We start from the raw sequence: 23,857 nt of genomic DNA on the forward strand, positions 1-23,857 counted from the left end.
GGTCTCAGGTACTCCACGAAATCGGAGGTTATGGCGTCTACTCCTGTTTTCCAGGTCCTCCAGTTTATCATTGATTGTTTGTTGCCCTAGCCGCTCGTCGGCTATTTGTCTCTCCAAAGAGCCCAAAGTCTCCGCATGATCATCAAGGCTGTTTTCCACTTCCTCAACTCTGTGGCCCAGCTCCTTTATCTCTCCTCTGAGATCATTTCCAAGAGTAGCCAGCTCTGAACGCATCGCTTTCAAATCGGCTCGAATCTCTTGGATCCAGCCACATAGTTCCGGTAGTCCGGCGCACTCCGAGTCTCCGCGGCCTTGCGTTGCAAACAGATCCCCCAAAAACGGGATCTCCGCTGCCATTTGGTCCGCTGTCTCCTCAAGCGTTTGAGGCGCCATGTTTGTTTTGGACCCGTCGCTCGCAAATGCGAACTGTGAAAGATCGACGGCGTCGGCCCGCTTCTGCATGGCCCTAACGGGATCTCGCCCCTCCGCTGCTTCTGCCGCTGTTTTTCTCCGGTTGCTCGTTAGGCTTTCACGTTCGAGCGCGCTAATTATTGCGGTGGGCAGTCAGGAGCACGGCACTTAAGCGGCCATGTTCTCCGATGATGTCACTTCCTCCCTCCTGACTTTCATTTTAACTCAAGTATCAAAAAAAAAAAAAAAAGTCTGTATACCTCAAACTGTATTGCCAAACAGAAGGGTTTCAATGAGTGTAACAAACCATAATGCCACAGACACTACCAAGAAGATTGTGCAATTGATAAAAGTTGTCAAATCATAAAGCAGCAAATACTATAGTGCCTAACTTAGAAACTACCTACATTTTATTGTCATGACAAAAACTTACCCCCATGTCTCATATAGTAAAAGCTACAAAGCAACAAGGCACTTTCACTTTCTGTATCCAAAGGGATGAAAAGCTGTGCTCTCAAAAGGCTCTGCTTTTAATACCAGGTCACACAGGGTGCAAAAAAGATGTAATTAGCTTAAATGAAAACACCTGATCAGGGCCGTGCCGATGCGGTAAGCGGGGTAAGCGCCGCAGGGGGGCGCCCACCTCTGGAGGGCGCCGCTGCGGTGCTTACTCTCGCCCCGCGCCGCCGAGGCCTTTAAATCTTTTACCTGGTCGCAGCAGCGTCAGTGAAAGCGCTGCCGATGTCTCACTTCCCTTGCACTCATTGGTTCCCTCAGTGTCCCGCCTTCTAGAAGAAGGCGGACACTGAGGGAACCAATGAGTACAAGGGAAGTGAGACGTCGGCAGCGCTTTCACTGACGCTGCTGCGACCAGGTAAAAGATTTAAAGGCCCCAGGGTGCGGAGGAAAGAGCAGAGAGGCATAGGCGCCCCGTATAAGAGGCTTGGGGAGGCTAAGCCTCCCCAGCCCAACCATGACCTTTAAAACCGGCTCCGGTCCCCACCTGGCAGTATCGACGGCGTCCCCTGTGCCTTTGGGCAACTTACCGGCACACGCAGCACTGCTCTTGTTTCTTCTCTTCGTTGCCATCGTCCCACCCCCCCCCCCCTTCACGCGATTCGCGAACCGCTTAGCACTGCTTAAAAAAAAAATTTACACGTCAGCAGGAACAGGCTGCTTCAGCCAATCCCAGGAGCCTTCCTTCAGCGTGTTCCGCCCCTGAGGGGTGAAGGAAGGCTCCTGGGATTGGCTGAAGCAGCCTGTTCCTGCTGACGTGTAAATTTTTTTTTTAAAGCAGTGCTAAGCGGTTCGCGAATCGCGCGAAGGGGGGGGACGACGGCAACGAAGAGAAGAAACAAGAGCAGTGCTGCGTGTGCCGGTAAGTTGCCCAAAGGCACAGGGGACGCCGTCGACACTGCCAGGTGGGGACCGAAGCTGGTTTTAAAGGTCATGGTAAGGCTCTTATACGGGCGGGGGGGCGGGGTCTGCAGGGGGGCCCCAGAGACCCTAGGCACGGCCCTGCACCTGATCTTCACAAATGTTGAAACCATTAACCTTTATCCTATTCAAATGAATTTAGGTGGTTACTGGGTCTAAAAGCCTGCCAGATATGCAGGAATCATTTACTAGGTCCTAAAGCCTACATCGTAGGTAGTTTCTAAGTTAGGCACTATAGTATTTGCTGCTTTATGATTTGACAACTTTAGTGACAAAATAAGATCAAGTAATGCCACTAGATATAATAGTTTTTGTTTTTTTATATTTGAGGATTTATATATTTATTCATTTCTGTGCTGATTTGAATGTTTTTGAAGGTTTATAATATCATCAGTGTAATGTTTGAAATTTATTGTACATTTTAAAATGTTTTTAAAAAATAATTATTTTTGACCTGTTAGTTTAAGCTTTTATGAATATGAAATTTAGTTACAATCAGTATTATATAATATGACCGTTTTATAAAATATAAATAATTAAAATAAGTGTTTTAAACATATAATATTAATATATGAAAATTTTTTTTGTCCAAAAGAAAGGAATAATATATTGTAGAGGAATATATTCAAATTATTCCCCAAGTTTTCCATGTCATCACTGTGGTGAGTTATCATTTTTGTTTTGATTATTCATTTATTTTCAAATTACTATATAATAATATATAAGAATGTTAAAATATTAAATGCTTTAGGTGTTTATATTGGCTTATATATGTATGCTTGATGAGTCTAAATATTAATCTTTGGTTTTATTCATTATATGTTAAAAATTTTTTTAAAATATATTATTTCTGTGTTTTGTATTCTATGTAGACCCCTGACGCAGGTGCTAGTCACCGAAACACGGCCCGTGTCGGGTCTTTTTGTCAAGGCTCATTCATTAAAGAACTGTGTTCCATTTTTAAAGGCCCGTGGTGCTGTTTTTTTGTTAGGATATTGAGTCTTGCAATAAACAAACTTAATTTCTTTTGGCTCACAGGGCTTAGCACAAGAATCGCGGCTCCCCGTTCAGTCTCTCTCCCCCCTTATTTTTCACGATGGGATCTTTGGTCCTATACCCTTAGTAGTCATTCCTAGTCTACAAGGGCTGCCAATGGGTCACATTTTCAGGATTTATCTACTGAATATGTATGAGAGAGATTTGCACATGACAGAGGGAGTAGATATGCAAATCCCGATCAACCATATTCACTAGGAAAATACTGAAAACCAGATTTATTGGTGGCCCTGGAAGACTGGGAGTGAATTCATGTAACAGAAAAACCTGTATGCATCTTTGTGAGCCAATTATTTTTAAGCAGCGTCTAATTAACAAGTCATTTTTTTTTGGTACAACTCACATTTTCCCTTCAAGCACATTTTTTAAACAAACCACAAGTTTTGATCTTACAAATGACAACCATGTATACAAGACAAAGGGATATGTCATAAGCAAGCCTCCATACAAACAGGGTGAGTTTATAATTAGAATATAGTTAAAAGTGAAATGTGTACCTAGTCATTGGGCACCTTCCACTATTTCTATGTAGCTAAATTCCTTTAAATGCCCCTTACCCCAAAAGGTATGTTGTGTTGCTTACTTGTAAAAAGCTTGATGTCTGGGGATTCCACTTTTCTTCTGGTCTACCATGCCATGTGTTAAGTATACTTAAGCATACCTAATAGAAGATAAGAAAGAGAAACATAGAAGTTAAAATATGCATGCTATATATGCACAAATTAACAAGGAATCTAAAAAGTGCCATAAAAATATACCAAGTTCAACCATAACTAAAGTTCAAAAATAGAAGGTTTACTTTATTTGAGTGAAAAGCTAATCAAACTATTACAAAGAAACAGAACAAGAGTAAAAGAGGAAGGTCATTCCACATATTTGTAAATGACAAAAGTGAAAAATGCTAGCTCAAAAGAAAAGTCTTACCTGATAATTTTATATTAGTCCTTCCCACTATTCCAGAACCTATAGGATAGTTGTGTGGAGAAAGAGAACAGAAAACTGAGTTGAGACATATCTCTCTTGGCATCCAGTCCAGCTCCTCAGTATTTACGCAGACAAGCAGTAAGGAGAAACTCAGAATAAATACAACGACCTTAAACAACTTGCTAACATAACACTAACCAGACAAGCAAACGTGTGGACCTCTCTCATCTCTGGACAACTTGTATAGAACAAGAGATATGCAGGAAGCACCATGCATGGTGACAGCCTTTATTTGACCCATTACTTCGCACTGACTAAACATCTCAGAAACCTTGGGCAGGCCTCTGGACTAGTGGGAAGGCCTAATGGAAAGTAAATCAGGCGACCTAATTTCTCCTTCCATTACGTAGCTTCCCACTATTCCACACACTATGGGATGTTTAAAAGCAATCACTAGAGGGGGTGGAATCCTGGCGCTGCTGTCCTGGAGATCAAAGCCCCAAAACTGGCTTCCGAGTGTGCCATAGCGTCCATCCTGTAGTGCTTGGCAAATGTATGCAGCGTTGACCACGTCACCACCTTGCAAATATCTGCCTGGAATAGAATCCAGAGGTGGTAGGACTGGACACAGGCAATGATCATCGAGTCCCGAAAAGCTTTCCTCTCAAACAAGCCTAGTGTACGAGCCAGTCTATCTGGGGGTGCTGAGGCAGGAATCCTGGAGCTAACTTGTTTAAAGGCGGGTTTGACCACCAGAGAGTGGGGAGGCAGTTCGGCCTTCTTGAATCCAGGAGTCTCCTGGATATGAAACTGTGTATCCACTTTCTTAGGAGCGACCACTGTGACCCCCTTCCTATGGAGGACACTCGTAGTCCAGGACAATTAACATCTCCGCTTTGGGCTCTTCCTCAGTCACTAACTTAAATGGAATGGCAGATGTTATCTCCATTACAAAAGCAGTGAAAGAGAGATTTATGTCTTTCTTGAGGTGAGGAGGGATCAGAAGGTACTCCATAAGACTCCTTCTCAGAGAAGTAATGAGGGTCCTCTTCTGAGTTCGATGAACTGTTCCATTCGGACTCCTCACCGTATTCAGACTAGAGTGAGTGAGTCTGTGCCTGCCTTGGCTGAATGGAATCCTGTCCATGCCCTGAAGAGTGCCAAGATACATCCCTACTCTCTGACCCCGGGAAGCTTCTTTCTCCGACGTTGACAGCGGTACTGTAAGGATCTCTGCACAGACATTGATGGAACCTCAGGAAGATTCTGGGGGCTAATCCACAGCTGGGGCAAGCGCCTTCGATGCCTGAGCGGACTGCAGCTTCAGCATCTGTGCTAGCTTCTCCTTGAGAATGGCTTGAAACCACTCATCAAAGGAAAGCATCAGCAAAGGTGGGGGAGCCAGGATAGAGGCAGCCTGAGAAAGTGTCACTGCTGAACCATTAACGGGGACCTGACTGCCCGAAGACTTGTGCACCGGCACCTCTCTCAAAGAGGGGGAGTGCTCCTCCCGGTGCAGAAGCTTCTTCAGTGCTGGTGAAGCCGATGCCCCAGTGCTCCCAGCACCATGCATTGAAGAGGACTGATGCTTATGTTTCCTGGGCTTCCCCTGATGCTCAGCATCATGGTCCTTCAGTGCCAATGAGGACGACATCGAACGTATGTGTGTTCTCAGCGTCAGGTCTGATGCTGACTGGTCCCCAGACCTACACCAGCAGCTGATGTCAAGAAAGGTGGAGATCTTATCGATGCCAGCACACGCCCAGTGGATGCTAAAGTCATGGCAGTCACTGAGGTCGGTGCTTCTGGTGCCGATGACAATGTACCGGCCTTCAAGACGCCAAAAAGTTTCTTCTGTTGGATCTGCCGCACCCTGTGTGTCCTCAACTACATTTTTAAACAGAGAGAACAGGAATTAGGCTTGTGGTCAGGCCCAAGGCACCTGATGCATCAAGAGTGAGGGTCCCTCACAGAAATCACCCAATTACATTAGGCGCACCCTTTAAAGCCACTTGGGGGGGGGGGGGGGGGTTCGGGTCTTCTGGGACATTGAGAAAAGAAATGTGGCCAAATTAAACTCCTCAACTGTGAGCTGAAAAATGGGCAGCTTTCAAATTGAGGTCAGTGCTCCAGCCTAACAACTCGAGAAAAAGAAATGAAACTTGACAGGCTGAAAAATTACTAAAAAATAAAAGGAAATACAATACACTGAAGAAAAATGAAAAATTATTGTAAAAATGGGGAAAAATACCTACATGGGAAGGCACTGTAAAAGAGAGCATAACGAACGTATTATGAAGAGAACACGAAGATGCATCCTCCCTGCTCTGCAGAAAAACAAAGACTGAGAGACCCACGCTCGCATGTCATGTGGGAAGGCACCAGAACATGAACAATGGGATGCTGCTAGAAAGTCATTATTGTTAGTCAGCGTCCACACTTGGCTCCAGAAACAGGAATCTGAATGCCTCTAGATATGACTCTGCAGACTAAAGCCACCCGCAAAGCTCAACTGGGGACCAGTTGACCAACTGGACCAGAGGTTGAAAAGTATGTCCATCTACCTGCTGGAGCTGAAAAAAAAAAAAAAAAATACTGAGGAGCTGGACTGGATGCCAAGAATCTCAGCTCAGTTTTCAGTTCTCTTTCTCTATCTGCTGGTTGATGGACACAACTATCCCACAGGTTCTGGATTAGTGGGAAGCTACATAATGGAAAAATAAAATTATGGAACCCACCTAGTGGTTCAGAGCAAGTCCTTTAGTACTGTCATGCTAACAATGTAGGCTTGATTCCCAGGCCTGTCTTCTGCTTCTTGGGGGGGGGGGGGGGGGGGGGGGGGGGAGTTGGGGCAGTGGAGACAGCATTTACATAATCCAAGATAAAGACAGTCCACAGTTCCTGGTGGTGAGGTATAGAGATGAAACTACTTATTAATTTTAAAGCTTCTACCACGATTTTCTGAGTGCTCAGAAACATTGCCCCAAGTTATCTCTTGCTCTGGATTCAACACTATGTTCTAACTATGCATGTCTCTTGCACTCCCTTCTCCCAAGAATTGCATGTTATCAGGTATGAGCAATGAGTCTTTTCCTGTCAGTTTCTCCTTTATGGAACCCTTTGATGCACAACCTGAACCAATTTATTCTGTATTGTGCAAAAAACTAAAGATTTGGATGCACTGGGTGGGGTCAGTTTACCATATAAGGAAAAAATTTAATGTGGCCTGTGGTAAGGTTTCCTGTGCAAGCTAATACCTGTGCTGGAACCCTTCCTGCACTGATATCCCACAGTAAAGTGGTGTGGTAGCCATGCTAGTCCATTTTTAAATGTAATAAATAGAAATAAAAAACACAGAAAAGAAAACAAGATGAAACCTTTTTTATTGGACTAACATTTATTTTATTTGTTACACTTGTATCCCACATTTTCCCACCTATTTGCATGCTCAATGTGGCTTACATAGTACCGTAGAGGCGGTCGCCAATATCAGTATGAACAAATACAGAGTGAGGGTGTGGTAGAGTAAAGTTCATGTGTGACAGACAGATTTAGGACTCATGAGGAGGAAGAGTTAATTTATGTCCAGTACGAGCTTTGGTTTTGCTGTGTTGCAGAGTTCAGACATTTAAGTTGGATCGTTCGGGTATGCCTTTTTGAACAGGTGAGATTTTAGTAGCTTCCGGAAATTTAGGTGGTCATATGTTGTTTTCATGGTGTTTGGTAGTGCGTTCCATAGTTGTGTGCTTATATAGGAGAAGCTGGATGCGTTGGTTGATTTGTATTTGAGTCCTCTGCAGCTTGGGTAGTGGAGATTTAGGTATGTTCGTGTTGATCTTGATGTGTTTCTGATTGGGAGGCCTATGAGGTCTGTCATGTATCCTGGGGCTTCAATGTTGATGATTTTGTGAACGAGGGTGCAGATTTTGAACGCAATACATTCTTTGATTGGGAGCCAGTGTAGTTTTTCTCGTAAGGGTTTAGCGCTTTCAAATCTCGTTTTTCCATATATGAGTCTGGCTGCTGTGTTATGGGCAGTTTGGAGTTTCTTTATGATTTGTTCTTTGCATCCTGCGTAAATTCCATTGCAGTAGTCTAGGTGGCGTAGTACCATTGATTGTATCAAGTTACGAAATATTTCCCTCGGGAGGAATGGTTTCACTCGTTTGAGTTTCCACATAGAGTGGAACATTTTCTTTGTTGTAGCTTTCGCTTGGCTCTCTAGTGTGAGATTTCGGTCGATTGTAACCGAGAATTTTCAGGCTATCTGAGATAGGGAGGGTGTAGTCTGGGGTGGTTATGTTGGTGGGTTTGTGTTATATTGGGATGAGAGGATTAGACAGTGTGTTTTTTCTGTGTTTAGTTTTAGTTGAAATGCGTTCACCCATGAGTTCATGATGTTCAAGCTGAGTATGATTTCTTTGGTGATTCTGTTAGGTCATGTCTGTAAGGGATGTATAATGTGACATCGTCTGTGTATATGAAAGGGTTAAGGCCTTGACTGGATAAGGACTTGGCTAGTGTGATCATCATTAGGTTGAAAAGGAGTGGTGAAAGTGGTGATCCTTGAGGTACTCCACAGTCTGTTTTCCATGGTGATAAGTTCGAGTTTGATTTCACTTGATATGTTCTAGTTGTTAGGAAACCCTTGATCCACCTAAGTATACTTCCACCAATCCCGAAGTACTTATGAAGGCCTGAACCAAGCAGTTTCAGTGCTGCTAAGTACAATGTACACCTCCACCAACATATTCTAGGATCCTTAGTTTTCGAAGGTAACCTTTCTTCTTCAGATCAGAAATAAGCAAATGTTGACAAATATCAGAATATATAAGTGAAACACAAAAGACAGTCTCACAGGAAGAGGGTGGGATGGGTTAGGTGAGAAACAGGGAGAGATGGATGGCTAAGAGGGTGACAAAGCAGTATAATGTTATGGTTTATAGTGGGATAAGCCCAGATCTTTGTTAAGTCCTGTCTGGTGGGTGACAAAATATCCCAGAGAAAAAGTCTATTATGCCTGTGTTAACCAGGGAAGTTTTCTGCATGGACCCCTTTTGTTTTCTTTTACAGTGTAATGACCATGTATTGCATTTTTAATTTTATTGCTCAATTTGTATGCAATGTTGTGTGATTTTTTTCATGTTTTAATCCTATATACTGTCTGCTCTAAACTTGGATCCTGCCACATAAAGACAGAATATAAATTGTTAATCAAATTGAACTAAGGTGTATTCATACTAGGTTCCAGAGATACATAGCCTGTGACTCCTAGTCAAAAACATTACTGGGTTACTGACCATTAGAAAGTAATAAACCTAGGGGAAAATAACCTGGTAGTTGAAGACAAAACATTAAGGAGACCGTTGGAGGAGGGTGGGGTATGAGAGTGAAATACTTGGAAATATGCGTTGATGAGCATACTGAGGCCCTAGAAACACTGCACACTCACACAGGATTCTCTTTGCATGAAATATGAAGATACATTGCATAAAAATTTTTGATTTGGAAACTAGAGGGCGGCAGAAAAATCAGACTCCCCGGAGTGCCGGAGGTCACAGGAGTGGATGACGTTCCTGCCAATTTACAGCTGCTTTACACTCCGCTTCTTGGCAGAAACGGGGATGCAGCCCTGGATAAGCTTCAGCGCAGACATCGTGCGCTGGGTCATTCCCCCCCCCAAAATCACACTAGGGACATGGTGATGTGATTTGCCCAGTATGCTGTGAAGGAGCACATCTATCAGCAAGCTCATCAAAAGGGCACTTTATATTACCAAGTGTTCCAGGATCTTTCTGCACTTACTTTGCTTAAGCAGAAAGATTTTAAACCGGTGCTGGAGACTTTACAAAAGGAAAAGATTTCATACCTTTGGAGTTTCCCCTTTGGCGTTTGCAGGCAAGACTCACTGAATGAAAACCATCTCTGAGGCTTGGTGGATCCTGCAGCTCTTAGAGGTGGTTCCTCCCTCATATACATTATCTTCATTGGTGGTGGCTCAGGCTACTTGCGCTAAACTTCAACAGTTCCCTTCTGTTGGGATTTGCTGAGCTTTGACTGCAATGTCAAAACATCTCGATACCTGCTGATTGTTAAATTTGGAGCTGCTGCTTCTCTCTTTTGAAGTGACATCCTTCTTTGTTGGGGTGTACTTTTACTGTTTACAAATGTGGGCTTGAGATCTAGCTTCAGGGATATTTTCTATTGTATTCAGTTATATACACAGTTGTTAAGAAGCATGTGTGGCTGGGTGAATTACTGTGTTATTTGAACTGCGTTTTGTCCAAGGGATTTATTTTGCTTTGTTTTTCTTCTTGCATTGTGGGTGAATGAGGCGGGGTTGGTTGGACTGGGGTTGTGGGTCAAGACCTCTATTTCCTTGCAATGTGGGCTTGAACTTTTGGGTTTTTTTTTTTTTTAATTTTGGGGCTCGGGGGGAATTCTAGATGGTTGCATTTTCATTTTTGTCGGTTGGAGAAGTATTTTGTTGGGAAAGGGGATGGTACGACTTTGGTTCTTTCATGCTGGAGGAAGGATTCTTTTTGTATTCTGAGTAGGTTATTTTCTTCTGGTGTGTGTGTGTGTGTGGGGGGGGGGGGGGTTTCCACAGACTATGTAATTTTGTTGCTTTTGTTTTGTTGTTTATTGAACATTGGGATTGACCTTAAGATTTTAACTTGGAACGTAAAGGGACTTAACTCTCCTAAGAAGAGATATTTAGCTTTGCAAGAAATCAGATCAAATTAACCCCAAGTTGAGATGCTTCAAGAGACACATTTTAAAGTGGAGCATGAATCCTTGTTTCACAATGTTCAGTTTTCTAAGATGTTCTTTGCTTCTGATATTTTGGGGCCAAAAAGAGGGAAGTAGCGCGTCTCATTCATAATCTCTTGTCCGTCCAGAGTGAAGCATGATCCTGAGGGGGAAGTACATTTTTGCACATGTTAAACATGGTGATTATGATTTTGCTTATACTACTATTTATGCTCCAAAATGCAGGACAGGCTATTTTTTTTTCTTTTTTAAAGAAGCTAACCTGTTTGCTTTCTTCATTTGTTGTTGGTAAGCTAATTTTAGGAGGCGATTTCATTGCCTGTTTGCAGCCTGGCTTGGATCACACAGGGGTCTCTACTGGTGATGATATCCATAACTCTAAAGCCTTCCAGCATCTTACCCATGAGGTGGATGCTTGGAGGCTAGCCATCCTAGTGTTTGAGACTATACATTTTATTCTCATTCTCATGGTTCCTATTCTAGGATTGGCTATTTGCTTGTTCATGCTGCTTCTCTCACTGCTGATTTTGTATCCTCTATAGGCATACTTGCCGTTTCTGATCACGCTCCTACTTGGGTTGAATTATTTGACATTGGGGAAGAACCTGGTCCCTTAATAATGATTTGTTGGGAGATGAGTCTCTGGTTTAAGTTTATAGAGCTTTGATGAAAGATTACCTTGAGCACAACCTGGACTCTGGGCTGCCCTTAGACCTTGATTGGCTTATGAGAAAAACAAAAAGATAAGCCATATATTGGCATTGCGCCTGCATAGACCACAGGCTGATAGAAGCATATATAAAATCAAAGATAGATCTGGCATTTTATTGATCCGTACCACTCTGATATGGGGGTGGTTTAGGGAATATTACAGTTAACTATATACTGTGGACTTTGGGATTTACTTGGCGGCCAATGGTTCTTATTTGTCTGAGCTTGCTCTTCCAGCTATAATACCTCCATAATATGCTTTTCTGGATAGAGATCATGCTTAAAGAAATGCTACAAGCTATTAAACCCCTACCTAATCATAAGCCTCCAGGATAAGAGGGTTTCTCAGGGAAATTCTATAAAACTGTCACTTCTGAGCTTGCTCCATTACTTACTGATCTCTTGAATGTTCGTTTAGTTTGCCCCTTGCTGCTGTCTATGATGGAGGCTTGGATTGCAGTGATCCCTAAGCCACAGAAAGATCTGATGGCGTGCAAGTCCTATCACTCTCAGTGTTGAATACAGAAGTAAAAATTTTGGCAAAGGTTTTGGACAACAGGCTTGCTGCGATCCTATCTTCCTTGATCCATCCCGATCAGGTAGGTCTTATTCCAAGTACGCAAGTCTCCAATAATATTCGTAGAACAACTAACCTGGTCATGATTACTCATTCCACTCAGAAGCATATGTGCATTCCCAGAACTGATGAAGAGAAGGCCTTCAACCATGTCCATTGGCCTTTTATGGAAGCAGTTCTGTCCACATTTGGTCTGGGCTCCTATTTTTGGGCCTGGATTTCGGCATTCTATGCTAAGCCAGGGCCTGCGTGCACATTAATGGGGGTAATTCTCAACAGTTTGAGTTGAGCAGAGGGACTTGACAGGGTTGTCCTCTCATATGAGGAAAGGATGAAGAGGTTAGGGCTCTTCAGCTTGGAAAAGAGATGGATGAGGGGAGATTGATTTAGGTCTACAAAATCCTGAGTGGTGTAAAATGCGTAGAAGTAAATCAAATTTTTACTCGTTCCAAAAGTACAAAGACTAGGGGACACTCATGGAAGTTACACGGAAATACTTTTAAAACAAATAGGAGGAAATATTTTTTCACTCAACGAATAGTTAATCTACGGAACTCTTTGTCGGAGGATATAGTAACCAGTTGTTAGCTTATCGGGGATTAAAAAAATGTTTGGACGAATTCCTGGAAGAAAAGTCCATAATCTGATATTTAGACAGACATGGGAAAGCAACTGCTTGCCCTGGGATTGGTAGCATGGAGTGTTGCCACGATTTGGGTTTCTGCTAGGTACTTGTGACCTGGCTTGGCCATTGTTGGAAACAGGATACTGGGCTAGACAGACCATTGGTCTGACAGTATGGCTATTCTTATGTTCTCCCGTTTTTTGCACTGGTGATGGAACCATTGGCAAGTGTTGTTCGAGCCAGCCTGGATGTTCGTGGACTTTGTGTGGGTTACTCCGAATACAAAATTGCACTTTTTGTGAATTATATTTTCTATTGCTTACTAATCCTCTTGTCTCATTTCCAAACCTATTATCTCTCTTGCAAAGGATTTAAAGTTAACATGAGTAAGTTTGAAGCTTTTAACGTTAATTTGGAAAGTACTTTTAAACAGGCTGTTCAGCAGTCTTTTAGATTTACATGGGCGGCCAATAAAATTAAATATTTGGGTGTTTACATAATCACCAACTATTCTGGTTTGTTTTGTCAAATTATTCTGCATCACTGCATGAATTAAAGCTTGCCCTTGATCACTGGGATCCTTGTCCCTTTCCTGGCTCGGTAGAATAGCCACAATAAAAATTGAAAAATTAGTTAATTACCTGATAAGTTTCTTTCCTTTAGTCCCACAGGATCAGTCCAGACAAATGGGTTGTGACCATCTGCCAGCAGGTGGAGATAGAGAATTCTAATGAGTTGTGCCTCATAAGCTCCTGTACTCAACAACCAAGCCAGTATTTGATAACGAAACAGTGAAAGAGTGCAACTTACAGAGAAAAAAAACCCTCCAGCCTCTAGACAGAAAAAGAGCTATGAAATAAAGGGTAAAACTTGTGCCTTAGAAATAATGGAACCAGAACAATACAAACATCCAAAATTTCAAAGAACCTGGAAAACCCGAAACCATCACAGAAGGGCAGGCTCTGGACTGATTCTTTAGGACTAAAGGAAAGAAAATGATCAGGTAATTGACAAATTTTTTTCTTTCATTACGTCCCAAGGATCAATCCAAACAAATGGGATGTACAAAAGCAATCCTTAAGAGGGGAGAGACTGTGATATCCCTGCAGCGAGAACAGTGGCCCCGAAGGAAACATCTGCTCGAGCAGACACATCCAAACAGTAATGGTTAACAAAGAAATGAGAAGATGACCACATTGCTAACCAACAGATCTTTGCCAACAAAATTGCCCTAGACTCTGCCAAAGAAGTCACCAAAGACCTGGTAGAATGAGCCTCGACGTGAATGGGAGCAGATCTACCCCTTAGAATGTAAGCTAAAACATATCCTCCTTAAGCCATTGAGCCACTGTCACTTTGAAGGCCGTTACACCCTCCAGGGGTCCCGCAAAGAGGACAAAAAGATGATCAGACCGCCTGAAATCATTGGTAGTAGTAAGATAGCACACAAGGACATGCTTCAAATCCAATAGTAGAAAGGGAATCATATTCTGCAGAATAGATCTCCTTAGAAAAAGGAAGAAACACAGTCTAATTGGCATGAAAAAGAGATACAATCTTCAGCAAAAAATGAGGGAACTGTCCGTATGGAAACTCCCAAGTAAGAAAAGCGGAGAAAGGGATCCCTGCAAGAGATAGCTTGATGCTCTGAATCTCTCCATGCCAACAAAATGGCAACTAGAAATACAGCCTTTAAAGTATGATCTTTGATAACTGCTGAACGAAGAGGCTCAAAGGGGGCCAACTGAAGAGCCTTAAGAACCACTTGAAGACTCCACTGAGGACAAATATTGTGGCAAGGAGGCCACAGATGAGTGACTCCCTTGAGGAATCACACTATATCAGGGTGAGCAGCCAATGAGGCATTCTGTATCTTGCCTCTATGACATGCCAATGTAGCCACCTGAACCTTGAGCGAATTGAGAGCCAAGCCTTTTTTGAATCCCTCCTTAAGGAAGGATAAAATTTGAGACAAGGAAGCATGAAATGGAGAAACACCATTCTGTGCAGACCAGCTCTCAAAAGTTCTCCACACTCTAGCATTAAAAGAAGATGACGTAGACTGCTTTTGGGCTTGCAACAATGTAGTAATAACATCATCCGCATAACCCTTCTTCCTCAATCATGCCCTCTCAAAACCCAGGCTGTACGACCAAAGTACTGGACCTTGATGCAATAAGTCTGTCTGTGGAGGGACAGTCAACTGAGGAGTGATTTGAAGATGGATAAGGTAAAAAAACAAGGACGTTTGGGCCAGACCGGAGCTACAAGAATGACCTTCTCAGACGACGCACAATCCTGTGCAATGTCCTTCAAACGAGAGGCCACGGAGGCCATCCAACGGCCAAGGCTGTACCAGCGCATCCATTCCTAAGGAGTCTTTCTCCTTGAAGTGGCTGTAGAATCTGTGTACTTACACACTGAGTCTGGACCTTCATCACTAAAACTACATTGATAGGTATCACCTCTTTCATTTATAGCTTTCTTGATCAAGCAAAATTTGTACTTGTCTTTTCCCCAGATTTGTCTGCTGCTTTTGATTTAGTTAATCATCACATCCTTTTGTACCGTCTTCAGTCTATTGGAATTTCAGGAACAGCCTTGAACTGTTTTGCCTCATATCTAGGCAATCATCAATATACAGTATTTCATGACAACTCACTCTCCACTCCATATAGTCCAGTTGAACTTATCCCTAACATTATTCAACATATTATTGCAATCACTAGGCCTTACTGCATATGTTTATGCTGATGACATTCAAGTACTTATCCCCTTAGATATATGCACCCCCTTGACGATGCTGAAGTTAATCAAAACTTTTCACAACTTTCAAGAACAAACTGGTTCTAAATCCTACAAAATCAAAAGTCATATTCTTTCAACATAGAATGACTCCTCCTTTGCCTGCACCATTTTCCCTTGCTAATACACCAGTCCCCTAAAGTAGAGACTGACCGTATTCTCAGAATGCTTATAGACTCCAACCTCTTATTTCTTCCACAAATTTCCCATGTAATTTCTTTCTATAAACTACGAGTTATCTGTTCGGTCCGCTCTTCCAAACACACTTAACGTATTAGTTTACTCACTGGTTATTTCTTTATTGCATTTGTATCCCACATTTTCCCACCTTTTTGCAGGCTCAATGTGGCTTACAATACATCATGAATGGTGGAAATATGTTAGAAGATATACATTTAGTGTTATAGAAGAAGCTTGGGTAACATGATAATGATAAAACATGATAGTAATATAACAAGCAAATATTATAAGATTCTGAATATAAGTGGAGGAGTGGTGTATTTTCACATTTGTTGATCTTTGTGGTATGCCTTATTAAAGAGATGGGTCTTCAGTAGTTTGCGGAAGTTGGTTAGTTCGTAGATCATTTTTAAGTTGCGCGGCAGTGCGTTCCTTAATTGTGTGCTCAAGTAGGTAAAGTTTGACGCATACATTAGTTTGTATTTTAGACCTTTGCAGTTGGGGAACTGCAGTTTAAGGAATGTGCGGGATGATCTTTTAGCATTCCTGGGTGGTAAGTCTATCAGGTCTGACATATAGGCTGGTACATCTCCGTGAATGATTTTGTGAACTAGGGAGCATATTTTGAACGTGATGAGTTCTTTAAGTGGGAGCCAGTGTAGCTTTTCCCGAAGGGGTTTAGCACTTTTGTATTTTGTTTTACCGAATATGAGTCTAGCTGCAGTGTTCTGGGCTGTTTGAAGTTTCTTGATTATTTGCTCTTTACAGCCGACGTACAGTGCGTTGCAGTAGTCTAGATGACTGAGCACCATTGATTATACCAGGTTGCGAAAAACATTCCTTGGGAAGAAAGGTCTTACTCTTTTTAATTTCCACATTGAGTGTTTTTCGCATGGCTCTCAAGTGTTAGGTGTCGATCGATGGTAACTCCAAGAATAGGATTATTGTAATTCTTTGTACAAAGGTAGGGTTCTAGATGTATGCAGTTTACAGATTAATTCAGGATACTGCCATTCATCTCATCACTAATTCAAATAAATACAACTATGTTATCCTTTATCCCAAAGAAGCTCATTGGCTCCCCATTACTCACCATATTGCCTATAAACTTGTACTGCTTTTATCTTTTCCACCAACTCATTCCTTACAATCCCTCATGCGCACTTCGGTGAGCGCAGCAAAAATCAATTAGTCATACCAAGCTATCGAGAAATAACCCATGAGCACACTAGACATGTCATATTTAATGTGCAGGGGCCGTATCTCTGTAATTCACTTCCAGCTTCTCTTTGCCTTCAGACATCGCTAGATCAGTTTAAAACTGACCTTAAAACACACCTTTTCAAGGATGCATATAAATGCGTGACCTTAAAACACACCTTTTCAAGGATGCATATAAATGCGTACCTGCAGCAGGCGGACCGGAAGGTACCTGGAAGATACCTGTAACTCGTTCTTTCCTCCCCTCTCTGTCCTATTAACTATTGTAGTTCTCCCTCCTACCCTAATGGTCATGTCTGAAATTATTTTTTTGTTTACCTTGTTCCTTTCCTATGATATTTTAGATTGTAAACGTCCCTGAAGGCATCCCAAAGGGCGGGATAGTAAACCTATAATAAACTTAAAACTTGGAAATGAGGCAAAATGCAGCCTTTGGCAGTCGCCACAGAGACACACTACTGAGAAAATCCGCTTGTGAGTTCAGTGAACCCGCTATGTGAGACACTGAAATCATTGGAATAGTCAATCCTGCCCACTGAAAAAGAAGATGCGCCTCCTGGGCTAGAGATACACTCTTTGTTCCTCCTTGTCTGTTGATGTAAGACATGGCTGTGACATTGTCCAAGAGTACGTGCACCAGCCTCCCGCGAAGAACAGGTGCAAAGGCTAGTAGAGCTTTCCGGACAGGAAACCAGGGAGAAGCCACCAAGTCAGACTCCATCTAGTTTGAGGCGTCCACAGCACCAGCTGGTCGTAAGTCCCTGAGACTGGAGACCACCGGCTCAACAGGGATGATTGTAGGGGCCCACATGTGGAACTCTGCCCAAAGCAGAAAATCCAAAGATGCTGCCATAGAACCGAGAACCTCAACATAATCCCATTCCCGTGGGCAGGCAAGAGACAGAAGCCTTAGAATTTGGAGTTTGAACTTGAGCTGACAATGCTGAGGTAGGAAAACCTTCCCCACCTGAGTACTGAAGCACACTTCCAGAAACTCCAGGGTCTGGGTGGGGGTGAAATGACTGGGTGGGGGGTGAAATGACACTTGTTGTAATTCACCATCCAACCCAGCACAGAAAGAAGAAACAGGACTGTCTGTGTACTGTAAAGGCTCTCTTGATAAGAAGGTGCCCTAATTAGCCAATCGTCCATGTAAGGATGTACCTGGATCCCTTGCGAACAAAGAAAGGTTGCCACCACCACCATACCTTTTGAAAATGTGTGAGGTGCAGTGGCGAGGCCAAAAGGCAGGGCATTGAGTTGAAAATGATCTCCCGGGATCGCAAACTAGAGAAATTTCCTGTGAGGAGGCCAAATTGGGATATGAAAATAAGCCTCCTTGAGGTCCAATGAGATGAGAAACTCGTCTGGCTGGACTGAAGCTATGACAGAATGAAGAGTCTCCATGTGGAAAGTGCAGCACTCAGAGACTTGTAAACCCCTCCGAGATCCAGAGCCAGGCAAAGAGAGTCTTCTTTCTTTGGGATGACAAAATAGATGGAATATTGACCCTTGCCCCTCTCTGCTGAATGGCCCCCATTTGCCTTAAAGAGGCTAAAGTAGTTAGCAGTGCCTGACTCTTTGCAGAGTTGCCACAAGGGGACAGCATGAAAAGGTCTGCAGTAATGGTGGTCCACTCCTTGTGAAAGCAGGAAAGACACCCACCTATGTCTACATACAAGGGAGTCTTCTTTTTTTGGGATGACAAAATAAATGGAATATTGACCCTTGCCCCTCTCTGTCGGAGGAACGGGCTGAATGGCCCCCATTTGCCTTAAAGAGGCTAAGGTAGTTAGCAGTGCCTGACTCTTTGCAGAGTCCCCACAAGGGGAGAGCATGAAAAGGTCTGCAGTAATGGTGGTCCACTCCTTGTGAAAGCGGGAAAGATGCCAACCTATGTCTAAATACAAGGAGTGAACCTTGACCCCATCATTGTGAGGGCTGCAAAGAGGGAAAGGTTCTAGAGGTAGCAGAGGAGGACTTCTTGACCCCTCGAAAGGAATACGGAGTCTGAGGAAAGTGAGGTGTTTGAGCAGAAGCACTAGCCTTTCATGGTCTATACCTCCGCTCTTCTGAAAAACAAGACAGCTGCCTGGAGATGAGGCTTAGGCTTGTCCTCAGGTAGCTGCTGGACCTTGGGATCTCCCAGATCTTTAACAATCTTCTCCAAATCTGCATCAAAGAGTAGTTTCCCCCGAAAGGAACTTCACCAGACGAGAATTGGATGCCACATTAACGGCCCAATGCCTCAAACATAGCTAGTGTCGAGCGGACACAGCCAAGGCCATACCTTTAGTTGATGCTCGGAGAATATCATAAAGAGAGTCTGACAAATAGGATAACCCTGCTTTTAGGGTAGGGAGAAAGTCTGGAGGTGAGTCCAACATGGACAATTGTTGAATCCACAATAAAGAAGCCTTAGTTACAAAAGCAGAAATTACTGTCTGAGAATTTAACAAAGCTAGTTGAAAGGCAAGCTTCAAGGAAGCCTCAAGCATGTGGTCATGCATATCCTTTAATGCACTGCCGCCTTCAACAAAGATAGTGGTACGTTTAGTAGCCACTGTAATAAGGGCATATACCTTAGGCAGAACAAACTGCTCTAAATCAGATGGCAGAACGGGATATAATTTGGACACAGCGCGAGCCATCCGGAGGATAGACTCAGGGGTCTCCCCACTGAGCTGCGATAAGCTCCTGCATAGCCTCATGAATATGGAAAGATACAGGAGGTCTTAATACCTGACATAATAGATGGAGCAAGGGAGAAGAAGGGGAACAAATGTTTAAAGCTCCATAGATTTTGTGATCAACAGAGGCAACTCCGCTCTCAAAAACAACCTAGCTATAAGTTGGATCACAGTCTGCCTCTAAAATGTCCAAGTCAGGGCAATCAGCAGAACTAGGACGGTTAGAATACACAGATAAAACCTCCTCTGAGTCCCAAGGAGGAACATTCTCCAAATCCTGCAAAACAGGAAGTTTTCGTTTCTTAGGAAGCTGCTCCTCAAAAGCAACGTGAGAGAAAGGAGGAAAGGCAGTTTAAGCTGACTTATTGGAGTGGGGCTGGATTGAACTCCTGGAGACAGAGTACTGATGGCCAAAGTAGGCAAAAACGGCATGTCCACAGAAGTAAAGCATAGCGTGCAGGAAAATATAGCTGAGAGCTTACCCACACAGCACGCACAAGACTTAATAGGCTTACACAGAGAATAATAAATATACTCACAGAAAACAGCCAGTCTTGTGAACTCAAAGGCACTGAAGCCCCACAATCTTCCCACAGGACAAGTGCTCTCAAAAAGAACTGCAGTGGCTTTTTTTTTTTAATTAAGATAGAGGCAGGAGAAAAAGAGAAGGGGAGATAAAGAGGTAGAAAGTGGCAACAGGGGAGCAGGGAAGGACCTAGATCACTAGGAGGCATATTTTCAAAGCATTTAGCCTTCCAAAGTTCCATAGGTTTCTATGGAACTTTGGAAGGCTACGTGCTTTGAAAATATGCCTCTAGGTTTACACCCGAGGCTCAGGATATTTTCAACCCCAAACTCAACCTTCAAACAGGACAGGAGGCCACACAGAAGGCTGCTAAGTGCAGGAGCTTATGAGGCACAACTCAGCTGCTGGCAGATGTTCACAAACCATTTGTCTGGAATAATCCTTGGGACATAACATAAGAATCTTTTACCTAGGCTCTTAAATTTATTTCAAGTCTTGCTAGTACCTTTGCTTCAGCTTTTGTTTCTTACCTTCAAAATTGCTTAGCATGCTTTATATGGAATAACAAATGTCTGAGATTGCTTCGTAGCATTCTTTATAGGGATAGGAAACAGGGAAGGCCTTAGTATGCTCCCCTTGTCTCTATCATCAAGCAGCTCAGGTGTGTGCGCCATTGAGTGGTTTCAAACCCATCCTCATAAGCTGTGGATTGTGTTGGAGCAAGCTCGAGTTGGCCCTATGAACTTGGCCTCTCTATTGTGGGTGCCTCCTCTGTATAGGGAGCTTGCAATGACCACTTGCCCTCCTACTTGTTATACTCTACAGGTTTGGGATTGTACAGGATGAGATTGAGACTTTCAGTTATAAAGTTTTCTCTTATTGTGGATAACCCTCTTTTTCTACTTGGTCAAAGCCCTGGGTATTTAGGTGGTAGCATCCGATACAGTTAGTTACCTAGGGGCAACATTTTGAAGACATTGACAATACCTTTTGAAGAGCTGGCTTGTGACTATCAATTGCCAAGTGATTTATTTGCTTATTTGAAGCTCACTCACACTTTCCTGGAAGATTAATGAAGATTTTCGTAATACTAATAAATTAACTTCAGTGCAGTATTATTATCTTAGGGACAGACTGTTCCTTGATCTGCCTCATAAAACTAAATGGGAAGCTGAGCTATGTACTCGATATGAGGAGCATGACTGGAAGGCAATGGAAGCGGCACTGCTGCAGTTGCTACATCACATTTTTCTTTGTGTTTCGGTGTTTTGTTGGAGAAAATGTGGTGAGCGAGGAATTATTGGACACATTTAGTGGATCTGTCTCAAGGTGCGTGCTTATTGGAAGACTGCAGTATAAGCTGCAATCTTGGTTGGGACCAGGATCATACTTGCTTAACAGACCAGTTCCACGAGCACGCCTGACACAGCAATGTCTTATCCAATATTGTCTTAATGAAGCACGACTCACTCTGGCTACCGCCTGGAAATTGGGAGACTCTTCCACCTGCCTACAAACGGATGACAAAACTTTGGTTTATAGCTAATATGGAAAAGATCACAGCATAACAGGACCCTGACTAAATGGAAGGACATATGGGAACCCTTCCTTACTCATTGCTCATAGTACTTGTTCATGGACATTCATCGTTCATTTGTTTTATTGCATAGTCTGGTGGAGAAGGGAGGGGATTTGGGGGAGGGGGAGGTTTGAGAAACAAGTGGAGGAGTTTATATATCTCTCTCAAAAAATTAGAGGTTCCTGTATGGTTCCTTTATGTTTGAGAAGTGATTTATTTTACATAGTTTATATTTTGCTTATGTTTGATGTATATTGTCTTTTCTTTGTAACATCGACTTCAGCTTCTAATAAAAAGACCTCTTAAAAAAAAAAAAAAGAAATTTGCTTCTAGTGAATTATTTATACCATTCAGGCCCAGATGCATCAACAAAACGTAAAACGAAATCTAAAACGTAAAAGTCCCTAACAAATTTGAAAAAACGAAGAATGCACCAAAAATACAAGTCGCACATGTTCGGTGCAGTATTGTAAAGTACAATGCATTAAACTGGTGTTATCCCCGTCGGTAATCGGCCCTAAAGCATGCCACAAACGTCAAAACAACAAACCCCCCCCCCCCCAAAACACAAACATGTTGCAGGAGCATCCTGTATGGACGGCCTTGCCCTCCCCCCCCGCCCGAGGTCCCCGCTGCTCCCCGCTCCCCCCTGCAGCTTAAAAATCAAAATGTTAGCAGTCCCGACCCCCCTCCCTTCCTTTCTCTCTACTCTTTCTCTCACAGCTCCGCCTCCCGCCATCCTCCGCCCCCGTTGCCCCCCCTGAGGTCGTTGCTGCCGCTCCCCTCCTCCACCGGGCCCCCTCCGTCTTACCGAGCCCGCGCAGCGCCTCTCACCTCTGTGTGAAGGTGCTGCACGGGCAAGAACATCTGATCGCCGCTGAGTCTTCAGGACGTCTCTCCTTTCCTGACCTGGGCCCGCCCTCGTCTGACGTAAAATTTGGAATCAACTTCCTGAGCCCTTACGCCAAGCCCCCTCCCTACCCATCTTCAAATCCTTGCTCAAAGCCCACCTCTTCAATGTTGCTTTCGGCACCTAACCTTTATACCTTTCAGGAAATCTAGACTCCTGTACATTTGTCCTTTAGATTGTAAGCTCCTTTGAGCAGGGACTGTCCTTCTATGTTAGATTGTACAGCGCTGCGCAACCCTTGTAGCGCTTTAGAAATGTCAAGTAGTAGTAGTAGGTCATCAAGTCTCCTCTCACTGACTTCTGTTTCAGATTCTGTACCATTTTGGTAGCCCTTCTTTGGACTGTCTCCACAAAGCAAGAGTATGCCAGAGGTAAGGAAAGGTGGCAGTCGGTCTTTTTTATCCAATACTGTCGCCATCAATGTAAATAAGGCAATTTCTGAAATGACTGTAGGGCAGGGAGTGGAGGTGTAAGGTAGCAGGCAGCATGGGGGAGTGTGAGCTAAAAAAATCTCCCTCTTACAAACTGCTCCACCTTAGTAGCTCTGGATATGTTAGACACGGGATATCACTAAGAGAGAACTTAAACCATCTTACCTTCCCATCATTATACAGGTTTGGGTTGAACCTCACGCTGTGGCCACCTGTAGTCTCCAGGTTCACCAGTGGTGGTGAATTAGGGTAGTCTTGAGGAAAATACACGTCAAATTCAAAACAGCCATTGGCATATGGGGTGTCTGCTGGGCCTGTAATCAAAACCTAGAAAGAAGTATACAAAACCAAAAAGCAGTTTTTAGATTTGGAGACAAATTTTATAATGGTGGTCATTAACAAAAAGGGTTATGGAACATTTCAGCTTTGTTATAATTACACATTTTACCACTGTGATATTTTTACCCCATGATTTTGTAAATTGAGATTATGTAAAGCAAAGATACTTACCTGTAAGCAGGTATTTTCCAAGGACAGCAGGATTCACATTCTCACAAGTGGGTAGGTAGATGCATCCCGCATCACCCGGGCCAGCAAAATGCCATAGAAAAGAACGAGAGCTTTCTGGAGCATCAGCAGTGCTCCAACGAGCATATGCGAGTGCCTTCCCGCCCGCAGCACGGCTGCACCTTTCAGTTTAATACAAAAGCAAAACACAAAATAAAATATGAAGAAAAAACAACTCCAAGGGGAGGTGGGCGGGATTGTGAGAAGGTGAAGCTTAATGTCCTTGAAGAATACCTGCTACAGGTAAGTATCTTCGCTTTCTCCGAGGACAAGCAGGCTTACCATTCTCACAGAGGGAATCCCTAGCATCCAGGCTCATCCAAAACAACAAACAACGGCGAGGACAATGCAGATTAACCTGAAACTATGTACAAGTAGATGAGGGTGCAGTCTGGAACAGAAAAAAAAAAAAATGGGCCTAGGAGGGTGGAGT

The 23,857-nt window shown here is 43.2% G+C and overlaps 1 protein-coding gene across 1 annotated transcript in view; it reads right to left on the reverse strand.

The window, feature by feature from the left end:
- The window catches only part of BIRC6 (baculoviral IAP repeat containing 6), a 965,314-nt gene that overhangs the window by 51,950 nt on the left and 889,507 nt on the right, over positions 1–23,857 (reverse strand). Inside the window, 2 exon segments of the mRNA XM_030196513.1 lie at positions 3,488–3,565; positions 23,023–23,184. Coding sequence (XP_030052373.1) covers positions 3,488–3,565; positions 23,023–23,184 — 240 coding nt within the window.

Source organism: Microcaecilia unicolor, chromosome 3, assembly GCF_901765095.1.
Source record: "Microcaecilia unicolor chromosome 3, aMicUni1.1, whole genome shotgun sequence".
Lineage (NCBI taxonomy): Eukaryota > Metazoa > Chordata > Amphibia > Gymnophiona > Siphonopidae > Microcaecilia > Microcaecilia unicolor.